Source organism: Triturus cristatus, chromosome 1_1 (assembly GCF_964204655.1).
Source record: "Triturus cristatus chromosome 1_1, aTriCri1.1, whole genome shotgun sequence".
NCBI classification, from domain to species: domain Eukaryota; kingdom Metazoa; phylum Chordata; class Amphibia; order Caudata; family Salamandridae; genus Triturus; species Triturus cristatus.
In genome coordinates, this window is record NC_140579.1 from 1201993898 (window position 1) to 1202007778 (window position 13881).

General features: G+C 48.7%; 1 protein-coding gene across 2 annotated transcripts in view; it reads left to right on the forward strand.

The window, feature by feature from the left end:
- The first annotated feature begins 3967 nt into the window (after positions 1 to 3967).
- The window catches only part of LOC146871829 (FACT complex subunit SPT16-like), a 321517-nt gene continuing 311603 nt past the window's right edge, over positions 3968 to 13881 (forward strand). Inside the window, exon 1 of one of the 2 annotated variants that reach the window (XM_085599782.1) lies at positions 3968 to 4230. In XM_085599782.1, coding sequence (XP_085455908.1) covers positions 4165 to 4230 — 66 coding nt within the window. In that variant the 5' untranslated portion in view covers positions 3968 to 4164. The remainder of the gene's footprint in view (positions 4231 to 13881) is intronic. The other variant, XM_085599781.1, reaches the window with a different exon arrangement.

Consider the following 13881-nt stretch of genomic DNA (forward strand, 5'->3'; position numbering starts at 1 on the left):
GATGTACCGGGAGCTCTCATGCAGCTCCAGCTGGTGATACCCTTTGTTGAGGTCCAGCTTTGAGAACACTCGGGCACCGTTTAAAGCGGAGATCATATCGCTCAGATGGGGTCCTGGGTGCCGTTCTCTTTCAATGGCGGTGTTGGGTAGCCGCATATCGACACACAGCCGAACCTTTCCAGGAGTCCCCTTCTTCGGAACAATGACTACTGGCGATACCCATGGCGTGGGACCTTCCGTTCTCTCGATGATGTCAGTTGCCAACAGATCCTGAAGTTCGTCCTTCACGGCCTGCTGGAGATGGAACGGCACTCGCCGTGGATGCTGCGCCACAGGCCGAATTTGATCGTTGATGTGTAAGCGAATTTGACACCGATTCATTTTACCAACCCCCTTGAACAGTTTCGGGAACTTGTGGATGATGTCTGGAACGTCACTGACACGATATAGGATTTCCACTAATCGCAGTCGCTCGGCAGTCGACAGACTGAGTAGGCAGTCGGCCTCTGGGCCTTCGATGACGTGGATGAAAGTGGGTACCGACGTCGTTCTGTGCCTCAGTGTTGTTGAGAATTTCCCTAGAGAGGGAAGTGGCTTCCTGGACATCCAGGTGTATACCCGAACATAGGCGGGACTTAGTGGTGGCGGAGGTTTCATTTTTTTGTACTCGGTCACAGGAATGTAGTTCAGTGACGCCCCACTGTCCAACACAAATTTGGTTGCATGCTCTCCTACACTGATGTCCAATCGGGGATATTTCTTGAGTTGGTCCGGGTCAGCAACCATACTCGCGTATTCAACTGTGTATTTTGGTTCATGAGATGTTGATCTGGATTCTCTGGAGGGGGACCTCCTCGACCATCGAGATCTCTGTGACTCTCTGCTAGAGTGTGAAGATCCTGACGAGGACTTTGGGCGACCTTGCACCTCTCTCGCGTGATGCCGTCGCGTGTCCACTCGAGACGACCTGGGTGGATCTTTCCCTTTCTCTCGACGATATTCCCCACACATTACTTCAAAATGGTTGCTCCGACCACACTTGCGGCACTGTTGGCCCATGGCTGGACACGCATCTGTATGTGGAAAATCATATCCACACCTGTAACACTTCCTCGGACGTTCCTGTTTCTTGTCTCGCCTTCCTGACTCGTGCCGCCGATGTTCGGAATACTGATGGCGCGAAGGCGGTCGGGAATTTCGCGGTCGCTCTCTCGACCATCGGCGAGAGCTGCTGACTTGTACCCGGTAGGCTTGCTCTCTCCTTTCACTGCGTCCTGCCTCCATGTTCTTGGCCTGTTCCTCTGCCTGATCATGCACCCGCGTCATCTCCTCGATTTCATCGAGATTGTGACTCTTCTTCAGCAGCTTCCTCCGGAGTGTCTCTGACTGGCAGCCATCAATGATGCGTAAGTGGATGGCGTCCTCTGTTGAAAATGTGTCGAAATTGCAGTGGCGTGAAAGACGGCGTAACCTTGTTATGTATGTGCTCATCATTTCGTCCTTCTCCTGACGAGCCAGTTGGAACATATACCTTTCATAATCCACGTTTTTCTTGTGCAGAAATTTCTTGTTTAACGCCTCTCGTACTTTGGCGTAAGTCCCAGTGTCCGCCGCAGGGAGCTCTTTGATTATTTTACTGATGTCTTTTCCTACGAGATTGTGCAGTGCAATTAGTTGGTCTTCATTTTCTGTTACTTTGGACCCCTTAATGTAGTCCTCGAAGTCCTCAATCCATTCCTCCCATCTGGGACCCATACTCCCTCCGGCCAACAGCGTCAAGGGTTCTGGGGGGCGCAGATGTGATACTCCCATCAAGATGGGTTTGGCCTCATTTCGTACTGGTGAGCCATGATTTGACATCTTGTTCCTTTCTTGCTCCTATGTGTACTTATTTGTTGTCTTGTTTTCTTCTTGCACTTACTTGTGCTTGTTCGCTGAGGCACTCTTTCATTTGCCAATGCTTGTTACTCGCTTCTTATCTTGACTTGTGCTTCCCTAATTATGCATGTGCTCTTCTTTCCGTAGAATTGTCTCCTGAAGCTAACTGGTGCCTGACTCTAAAATGGCCGCCCATTTACTTCATAGGAATGTCCTTCTGGGGTGCCTGACTCTAAGATGGCCGCCCGACTGGATCCCACGAGGCTTGACTGTCCTTGACTCTTTCCCACACTCAAGGCTTCGGCGAGGACTCACCCTCAGTCTTTTCTTTGGATTCTCGCCACTCCACCATTCAGGTAGGCTCGGGATCCACTCCAGACTTCTTCTTCGGGCGCAAGTGCTGTTCCTCACGCATCGGGGTGAGATTCAATTATGGCGGGACAGCGCTCCTCTTCACAGCGCTTTCACAGTCTCCGCTTTTCTTCCAGCTTTTCCTGGCATCCGATCAGCACGGCAGGATTGGGGTTGGGCTCCCGATTCCTCTCTCAGCCTCACACAGCCCTCAGTTCAATCGGGGCACGTTTTAGCATTTTGGCGCGAACAGCGCTCACTTTAAAATTCTCTTCTTCCGCGCTCGACCACGCTATCACCACAGGGCTCCACGCGATCTGTACATCACGGAGCGCAGACAATTACCGCTGGTCTTGTGCTGCAGACGGCAGTCTCGTCGGGGCTCACGTGTCGCAACTGCGACCTCCTCTTCGTGATGCCCGGGGACCGAACACTGTTCCTTCTGGGTTCAGGGATAGCGGACTGCTCATACCACCCTCGTCGCCAGCTGTCGTGTCTGGACGCAATGAGGACAGACACGATGGATACTTATTCAGAGCTTTATTCTTTACGTCTTCATGGTTCCCGGTCCCTACTCTAACCGCCTCTTCCCTTGATCACTCCTCCTCTTCCCCTCACCCCAGGACTCCGCCCTCCCAACTACTAGACTGCTCGTAACATTACAGGGTTGCGTCCCCAAGTGATAGGTCACCAGGGCAAAGGGAGCTGCACTGAATGTAGGGCACAGTGCAGAGCTTATGGGTTAAGGACACAGGCTCCCCTGATTAGTTAATGGTGTGTAAAGGATCGCTTGTAAGTGGAAAATGCCTAATAAACTGTGGCCTCAATTCTTCCATAAAACACAAATTTGGTGTGGTCTGAATTTATTGGGATTCGGGTGGGGCGACTGTGGGGGGTGCCTCTGCTAGCGGTTTTGGCTTGCCTATAGGCAGAAATAGTAGGTAGTTGAAGTGGAGTCAACTCAACAACCGTAGTAGTACAGGAAGAACATTGCAGGAATCATGGCTTTTAATGCGGTGTTCGCACGTCTGCTACAACAATGGCTATACCTTCTTAGATTGGGATTTTCTGTATTTACTTGGAGGAACTTAAGGTGCTCAGCAGTACTATACACTTTAAACTATAATAGGTTATTTAAATACACAGGCAAAATGAGCTTATTTTGGAACAATGATGGATGTATTTTAAAGATGTAAGATGCAGTATACAAACCATGAACTCGGATAGGTGTAGAAGGAAACGAATTGATGTAACCCAGCTATGCTGAGCGCGACGGCCATTTTCAAGTGGAGTTATTAGGGTTTAGCGAGGTGTATGATGCGTGCAACTAAAGTAAATTAGAATTATCGTAAGTAAAAAAACACACATTTAGCAAAAAGGGAACCTTTTGGGCGAAATTCATAATGAATAAGAACTGAAATTTGATAACGTGGTACAGTCTCGTGGATCATGCCGTTAAGAGAATAGAGCCTCGAGTGGAGAAAGGACAACGTTATGCTCTAAATGTTGTACACTGCGGATCGTAGCCATTTTGGAAAAGGCTGAGGCAGTAGACCTCTCAGAATTTCTCAAACGTGACGGCCATTTTTAGAAGGGGTTACGCTCAGTTGAGAGCATCACAGCCTTTCTAGTCCAGAGGCCGTTTTGCATTGGGTTACAGTCTCGTGCGTACCATAGAACAAGAGTATAGTAGCCATTTTGTCTCGGGCTTCCATTCCTCCTCCCCCTTTAAACTCTTCGCGGGAACGTGAGCGCGCTTTGGTGCGCGCCCGACCATGAGTGTTCCAAAGCTCCCGCTCTCTCTATTTCCTGTGTTTCTCTCGCGAGTTATTGGGGCTCTGTGATTTTTTTTTTTTGCGCACTTCGTAGGCCTTTGCGGGTCCCCGGACTCGCGTGATTTCTCGCGCCGCTCTCCAAGCACCTCCGCTGGGCAGTATGGCAGTCACTCTGGACAAGGAGGCCTACTATCGGAGGGTGAAGCGCCTTTACAGTAACTGGAAGGTGATGTATTGACTTGTTCCCTAGTGGGGACCAGAAGAGACGGGCGGTTCGAGATGCGTGTGCATGCGACCTGAGAGCAAGGAGCTTGAGGGGAGCAGAAGGTTTACTCTGGAATTTTACTATCGACCTATTTAGGCTTTCGTTATTGTTCATTTTGATTGGCCTTTTTTTCCTGCCCCGAACTGTTTTGCCAGTTAGTGTTTTACCATAAGGTGTTGTTAAAGTAGGTGAGGCAAAAAAATGCTCTCGCTGAAGTAAAATCATATATTTGCTATTAAAAGTATTTCCAGTGCAGCAACATGACTGCCAATCGCCATCCTCCACCCGATGTATATCTAGGTCTTCCAGTCTTATAAAACGACCTACTAGCATCCCCCAAGAAGTGCCTTCTCAAGGTGGCAGCACTCCAATGAACACTGCCACTTTTACTCAGCACTGCCACACACTGAAACATTGACTATTCTTGAGTAAGGCAAAGTTATGAAACATGGAATTGGCGGAAACATACGGACTTGGCCGTGACAATGACGTGGAGTCCGTCAGTTTGGCCTGCCGATAGTATTGGAGAAATTGGGAGCAAAGAATCTGCCACTCTAGGCAGGAGTTATGCTACCTGGGGAAACTGTCAGTGAGTGTCCAGGAAGGGGAGCGTGTAGGCAATCATTTAGGCTGTTCTGCCTCACTGGAGAAAGGACCCAAGATGTGATGGGGTGAGGTTAGTAGTGTTATATGTGATGACCCTGATGATGGCAGATGACCATGTCAAGCAAAGTTTGTAAATTAATTTGCCTTGGACAGTTTGGTGGTTAAGAAGACGTGCGCACGGAACTCGCTTTTGGGGCAAGGTCACCCATCTCTGTTGATCAGAGGAGTTATGTGGTGCCCTGGTGGCTAGTTAGTTTTTGTTTACTTTTATTTGGAGTATTTCCGTGTAAGATCGGAACACCATAAGGTTTTTGTCTGTGCCCAGAAGTCTAGTCATCACTTATAAATATTGTTTTCTGCAGTGTTGAGATTTGCGCGCGCACACGGTTAATCAACAGATCGTCACGGATACATTGAGGAGACAAGTAGGCATAGTGACAGAGTAAATGTTAATTGCTTGAGTTGTACATGTCATTGAGAACTTGACAAAAACATAGCAGATTAACACAGAGTTTGTAGGATGTACCGTTCGCTTTCCACTCGTCTAGAGCCCTAGAATCTACATATAGTTTGGGAAACCCATCATCGCCAGAGAGCAAAAGCACATGTAAAGAAATTGTGCATGTTTAGTTTTTCGTATTGCACCTAGGTTGACTTGATTGCTGCTGCTTTGATGCAGTTCAGTCAAGACGAACTTTATTTCCGTTCAAAGAACCATAAGTTTTACTGTGTAATTTTTTTTTACAGTTCATAAAACTTCATTTCTAGGCAATCTTATGCAAATTTCACTCATCGCTTTCTAATAGCAATAGAGCGCCCCTTATAAAGTTTGCTATCGCGATATAGATGTCAGTAGAGGCCAATTAGTACACATAGATAAACAATTGCTATATGAACATGGACATACGTTCCTCAATAATGGAATCAGAAATATAGTTCTCACTGGCTTGTATAAAGTGTAAAATAATAAAAAGTGCATTGTGCTTTTCCTAGAAGAATTATCACACGGACAAGGCATGAGGTTGTCCGTCCATCCTCCTTGACAAGGTAACGCTAACAGAAAGTGCATAGCCAAAACCTGGCAAGGTAGAATCTGATCTGGGAGTTTGTGGAAAAAGTTGGATAAAATTGGGTAGGGGCGGAAGACAAGTGAAAAACTCTAAAATAACCTTGGTGTAATGACTATTGCGCATGTTACCCCTAGTAAGAAATGCATGTTTGATAATGGCCTTAGCATCTGGAGAAATTCTTTCAGGGTATTCAAAAAAGTATCCTAGACATATCTCTAGGAACTTGTCCCTCAAGAAATGGAGCCAGGGTATCTTTGCTGCATTGTGCGTATTAAGGCAGTCCTTACTAACAGCTCTTGAGAACTCAAAAGTCCTCAGAGCCAGATCTGAGCCCATAAATACAATGGGGCACAGCCAATACGGTTCTCTGTAAATTCTTTGCCCAGTTCACCATCACAGAGTTATGTGGAGGAGCTTTTTGGTACCATCAGTAATCTATTGATACATTTATTCCCTACTAGTTGGAGGTGTTGGCTTCTAATATACCCCCAAAACCCGGCCCCATATGTAGCCATAGGAATGCATTTATCTCTATAAATAGTAAATAATTATTTTACTGGTTTATGTCCCTGCATTACAAGCAAACCAGGTTAACGCATCGACAGCCCTGCTTCTCTGCTGTCCTCTACTGGTCAAGAGAGGTTCCTACTTCATTTGATTATTGAATATGTTGCCCAAGTAAGAGAAATTACTAACTTTTTTTCGATCTCCTTTCCCTGGACAACAAACGTTTTAGTTTTTGTGGTCTATGGTGGTCCACATACCATAATACATGATTTAGTAAAACATTTTAAATCAAGAGATGTCATAAAATCAGTAAAAGCATCAAAAGATTTCTGCAAACTCATGGCTGTCCTTGCCAATAACACTGTATCATCTGCGTATGAAAGCAGGGGACAAATTTATCACCAGTTTTGAGGAAATCAAGCTCCCTTTTTAATTAAAAGGCACCCAGCCCATTTGTATAAATTGAAAATAAAAACAGGGTTAAAATACATCCTTGGCGAACCCCCTCTGTGGAGATGATTGGGTTTTCCCCAACCCCCCTTACTACCGTATCTTACGGTGGTTGAGGTATTCGTATGGAGCCTCCAGAGAGGGTTACTAGTGCTTTTTCGACACCCATGTCTTCCATTATGACCCCCAATTTGTCCCGATTGACAGGTTCAATGGCACTAGACAAGTCCAGGAAGGCCAAATGAATAAAGCTCTTCATGGACCTCACGTGCTTGCTGAGAATTAGGGACAAATTGACATTGTTCAGTCATGCTCAGACTCCTCCTAACACCATTGTGTGTTCGACAAGACCCCTGTAGTGGATGCCCACTCTTCTGAACGTGCAAGAAGGACCCTGCCCAGTATTTTGCTGTTGCATAGATCAAAGATATGACACCGGATTACTTCTATTACCCTTTTTATTTTACTTTATTTTTTTTAAACCTTTTTATTAACCAAGCTCGAGAGACCATACCATACAAAGCGTTTCCATAAGTGCATCACGTATCGAACACAGAGAATCAATGACCATATGTTCATTAGTAAAGCGGGCAAATTTGCTACACTTCTATTACCCTTTTTAAAAAACAGGAACTACAATCGCCTCTTTCTATAACCCAGGCGGTGGACCAACAATGGCTGCTTTAAAAATATACGTTCGTAAAGGTGCCCACAAGTTAGGGTTTCCCTTGAAAAGATAATGAGGCACCCCATCTAGTCCGGGGGCTTTCATACAGATGCCCTGTGCAAGAGCCACCTGTACCTCTTGAACTTTAATGGACAAACAGCTGTGCAGCTGCGGTTAAGCCATGGGGTATTTCCCGTCGCTCCTCCGCTGTCATCCTATGAGAGTAGTTAAAAATGCTGGGAAAATCAGCTTCACAGACTTCACCCAGGATGAATCCATCTGTTTCACATCTTCGGTGAACATTGGGTGATTTAATGATTTCTTAAAACTTTTTAGAATCTTTAAAGGAACCTGACCTTTCCAAATCTTCCCACGCCTACTTCCTCAGTTCCATTTTCCTTCATTCGATCACGTTTTTATGTTTGCTCCTTGTAATTTTTATTAGCTCTATCACAAGGAGTGGCATGTAGGGTAGTTTTTACTTCCCTTGTGAGCTTTGGAGCATTCAGTGTTGAACCAATGTGCCTCTGGTGTTTGCTTTTGAGGGCTGTTGTTAACCAACCTCTGGGCATTATCGGTACAGTGCACCTCAAAATCCCGTACTCTTTCAACCGGGGTAGAATCTGGCTTGAGGCACCCATATATGAGGTTATAATTACGTAGGAACAATCGCAATGGACCGCACTCCGCTAGCCCCTCCTCCGGGTCGCCCCTAGGGAAGCTGGTACATGAAGTTCGAGTGGTTCACCCCAGTGGGTGCAAGTAAGTACTTGTTGAACTGATGATCTCTGATGGAGTTCTTGAGTGGCTCACCCCAGTGGGTGCAAGTAAGTACTTGTTCAACTGATGATCTCTAGACCCGATACATGTCCCAGGTTTTAAAATATCGCCCGAGACATGGCTCGGGTTTCGGGATAACTTCCCTCATCAGTAGAGAAAATAGTTAGGGGTGGAAGAGAGGGCCGCCAAGCAACCGTCAAAGGCCTCAGTGCCCGCACAGGCACGCAGGTGCGACGTCCAGGAGCTCGTCAGCTCAAAGCTCGAGGGAGCCATTTTTAGAAACAATCGCAATGGACCGCACTCCTTGAGTGGTACTTTACCTGAGAATATTTTTTGGCAGCCTACGCAGCAACCCCACACACATACCTACTCCCTGCTGACGAGAGGCAACTACCTCGAAACACGTGTCCAGGGATGGCTAACGCGACACTCACTTTCATTTTAAACTTTTGGCATAGGCGTACCCGCCGACGCTACTTCATGGACCACAATTCTTTGGGGCAACACGCTGATAGGACTAGCAGAGTGCGGCCAATCGGATTTTTGTTTATATTCAGGCTCCCTTGAGCCGGTGGGGCTGACGAGCCCATGGCTACGCACCTGCGCGCCTTGAGTGGTACTTTACCTGAGAATATTTTTTGGCAGCCTACGCAGCAACCCCACACACATACCTACTCCCTGCTGACGAGAGGCAACTACCTCGAAACACGTGTCCAGGGATGGCTAACGCGACACTCACTTTCATTTTAAACTTTTGGCATAGGCGTACCCGCCGACGCTACTTCATGGACCACAATTCTTTGGGGCAACACGCTGATAGGACTAGCAGAGTGCGGCCAATCGGATTTTTGTTTATATTCAGGCTCCCTTGAGCCGGTGGGGCTGACGAGCCCATGGCTACGCACCTGCGCGCCTTGAGTGGTACTTTACCTGAGAATTTTTTTTGGCAGCCTACGCAGCAACCCCACACACATACCTACTCCCTGCTGACGAGAGGCAACTACCTCGAAACACGTGTCCAGGGATGGCTAACGCGACACTCACTTTCATTTTAAACTTTTGGCATAGGCGTACCCGCCGACGCTACTTCATGGACCACAATTCTTTGGGGCAACACGCTGATAGGACTAGCAGAGTGCGGCCAATCGGATTTTTGTTTATATTCAGGCTCCCTTGAGCCGGTGGGGCTGACGAGCCCATGGCTACGCACCTGCGCGCCTTGAGTGGTACTTTACCTGAGAATATTTTTTGGCAGCCTACGCAGCAACCCCACACACATACCTACTCCCTGCTGACGAGAGGCAACTACCTCGAAACACGTGTCCAGGGATGGCTAACTCGACACTCACTTTCATTTTAAACTTTTGGCATAGGCGTACCCGCCGACGCTACTTCATGGACCACAATTCTTTGGGGCAACACGCTGATAGGACTAGCAGAGTGCGGCCAATCGGATTTTTGTTTATATTCAGGCTCCCTTGAGCCGGTGGGGCTGACGAGCCCATGGCTACGCACCTGCGCGCCTTGAGTGGTACTTTACCTGAGAATATTTTTTGGCAGCCTACGCAGCAACCCCACACACATACCTACTCCCTGCTGACGAGAGGCAACTACCTCGAAACACGTGTCCAGGGATGGCTAACGCGACACTCACTTTCATTTTAAACTTTTGGCATAGGCGTACCCGCCGACGCTACTTCATGGACCACAATTCTTTGGGGCAACACGCTGATAGGACTAGCAGCGTGCGGCCAATCGGATTTTTGTTTATATTCAGGCTCCCTTGAGCCGGTGGGGCTGACGAGCCCATGGCTACGCACCTGCGCGCCTTGAGTGGTACTTTACCTGAGAATATTTTTTGGCAGCCTACGCAGCAACCCCACACACATACCTACTCCCTGCTGACGAGAGGCAACTACCTCGAAACACGTGTCCAGGGATGGCTAACGCGACACTCACTTTCATTTTAAACTTTTGGCATAGGCGTACCCGCCGACGCTACTTCATGGACCACAATTCTTTGGGGCAACACGCTGATAGGACTAGCAGAGTGCGGCCAATCGGATTTTTGTTTATATTCAGGCTCCCTTGAGCCGGTGGGGCTGACGAGCCCATGGCTACGCACCTGCGCGCCTTGAGTGGTACTTTACCTGAGAATATTTTTTGGCAGCCTACGCAGCAACCCCACACACATACCTACTCCCTGCTGACGAGAGGCAACTACCTCGAAACACGTGTCCAGGGATGGCTAACGCGACACTCACTTTCATTTTAAACTTTTGGCATAGGCGTACCCGCCGACGCTACTTCATGGACCACAATTCTTTGGGGCAACACGCTGATAGGACTAGCAGAGTGCGGCCAATCGGATTTTTGTTTATATTCAGGCTCCCTTGAGCCGGTGGGGCTGACGAGCCCATGGCTACGCACCTGCGCGCCTTGAGTGGTACTTTACCTGAGAATATTTTTTGGCAGCCTACGCAGCAACCCCACACACATACCTACTCCCTGCTGACGAGAGGCAACTACCTCGAAACACGTGTCCAGGGATGGCTAACGCGACACTCACTTTCATTTTAAACTTTTGGCATAGGCGTACCCGCCGACGCTACTTCATGGACCACAATTCTTTGGGGCAACACGCTGATAGGACTAGCAGCGTGCGGCCAATCGGATTTTTGTTTATATTCAGGCTCCCTTGAGCCGGTGGGGCTGACGAGCCCATGGCTACGCACCTGCGCGCCTTGAGTGGTACTTTACCTGAGAATATTTTTTGGCAGCCTACGCAGCAACCCCACACACATACCTACTCCCTGCTGACGAGAGGCAACTACCTCGAAACACGTGTCCAGGGATGGCTAACGCGACACTCACTTTCATTTTAAACTTTTGGCATAGGCGTACCCGCCGACGCTACTTCATGGACCACAATTCTTTGGGGCAACACGCTGATAGGACTAGCAGCGTGCGGCCAATCGGATTTTTGTTTATATTCAGGCTCCCTTGAGCCGGTGGGGCTGACGAGCCCATGGCTACGCACCTGCGCGCCTTGAGTGGTACTTTACCTGAGAATATTTTTTGGCAGCCTACGCAGCAACCCCACACACATACCTACTCCCTGCTGACGAGAGGCAACTACCTCGAAACACGTGTCCAGGGATGGCTAACGCGACACTCACTTTCATTTTAAACTTTTGGCATAGGCGTACCCGCCGACGCTACTTCATGGACCACAATTCTTTGGGGCAACACGCTGATAGGACTAGCAGAGTGCGGCCAATCGGATTTTTGTTTATATTCAGGCTCCCTTGAGCCGGTGGGGCTGACGAGCCCATGGCTACGCACCTGCGCGCCTTGAGTGGTACTTTACCTGAGAATATTTTTTGGCAGCCTACGCAGCAACCCCACACACATACCTACTCCCTGCTGACGAGAGGCAACTACCTCGAAACACGTGTCCAGGGATGGCTAACGCGACACTCACTTTCATTTTAAACTTTTGGCATAGGCGTACCCGCCGACGCTACTTCATGGACCACAATTCTTTGGGGCAACACGCTGATAGGACTAGCAGAGTGCGGCCAATCGGATTTTTGTTTATATTCAGGCTCCCTTGAGCCGGTGGGTCTGACGAGCCCATGGCTATGCACCTGCGCGCCTTGAGTGGTACTTTACCTGAGAATATTTTTTGGCAGCCTACGCAGCAACCCCACACACATACCTACTCCCTGCTGACGAGAGGCAACTACCTCGAAACACGTGTCCAGGGATGGCTAACGCGACACTCACTTTCATTTTAAACTTTTGGCATAGGCGTACCCGCCGACGCTACTTCATGGACCACAATTCTTTGGGGCAACACGCTGATAGGACTAGCAGAGTGCGGCCAATCGGATTTTTGTTTATATTCAGGCTCCCTTGAGCCGGTGGGGCTGACGAGCCCATGGCTACGCACCTGCGCGCCTTGAGTGGTACTTTACCTGAGAATATTTTTTGGCAGCCTACGCAGCAACCCCACACACATACCTACTCCCTGCTGACGAGAGGCAACTACCTCGAAACACGTGTCCAGGGATGGCTAACGCGACACTCACTTTCATTTTAAACTTTTGGCATAGGCGTACCCGCCGACGCTACTTCATGGACCACAATTCTTTGGGGCAACACGCTGATAGGACTAGCAGAGTGCGGCCAATCGGATTTTTGTTTATATTCAGGCTCCCTTGAGCCGGTGGGGCTGACGAGCCCATGGCTACGCACCTGCGCGCCTTGAGTGGTACTTTACCTGAGAATATTTTTTGGCAGCCTACGCAGCAACCCCACACACATACCTACTCCCTGCTGACGAGAGGCAACTACCTCGAAACACGTGTCCAGGGATGGCTAACGCGACACTCACTTTCATTTTAAACTTTTGGCATAGGCGTACCCGCCGACGCTACTTCATGGACCACAATTCTTTGGGGCAACACGCTGATAGGACTAGCAGAGTGCGGCCAATCGGATTTTTGTTTATATTCAGGCTCCCTTGAGCCGGTGGGGCTGACGAGCCCATGGCTACGCACCTGCGCGCCTTGAGTGGTACTTTACCTGAGAATATTTTTTGGCAGCCTACGCAGCAACCCCACACACATACCTACTCCCTGCTGACGAGAGGCAACTACCTCGAAACACGTGTCCAGGGATGGCTAACGCGACACTGACTTTCATTTTAAACTTTTGGCATAGGCGTACCCGCCGACGCTACTTCATGGACCACAATTCTTTGGGGCAACACGCTGATAGGACTAGCAGAGTGCGGCCAATCGGATTTTTGTTTATATTCAGGCTCCCTTGAGCCGGTGGGTCTGACGAGCCCATGGCTACGCACCTGCGCGCCTTGAGTGGTACTTTACCTGAGAATATTTTTTGGCAGCCTACGCAGCAACCCCACACACATACCTACTCCCTGCTGACGAGAGGCAACTACCTCGAAACACGTGTCCAGGGATGGCTAACGCGACACTCACTTTCATTTTAAACTTTTGGCATAGGCGTACCCGCCGACGCTACTTCATGGACCACAATTCTTTGGGGCAACACGCTGATAGGACTAGCAGAGTGCGGCCAATCGGATTTTTGTTTATATTCAGGCTCCCTTGAGCCGGTGGGGCTGACGAGCCCATGGCTACGCACCTGCGCGCCTTGAGTGGTACTTTACCTGAGAATATTTTTTGGCAGCCTACGCAGCAACCCCACACACATACCTACTCCCTGCTGACGAGAGGCAACTACCTCGAAACACGTGTCCAGGGATGGCTAACGCGACACTCACTTTCATTTTAAACTTTTGGCATAGGCGTACCCGCCGACGCTACTTCATGGACCACAATTCTTTGGGGCAACACGCTGATAGGACTAGCAGAGTGCGGCCAATCGGATTTTTGTTTATAATTACGTAGGATGACAGATTGTTCAAATTTTTATGGGTTTACTTGAGCCCAGTTTAATCTGATTTCCTTATTAGGTTTATATTGGATCAGAGGGCCCCAT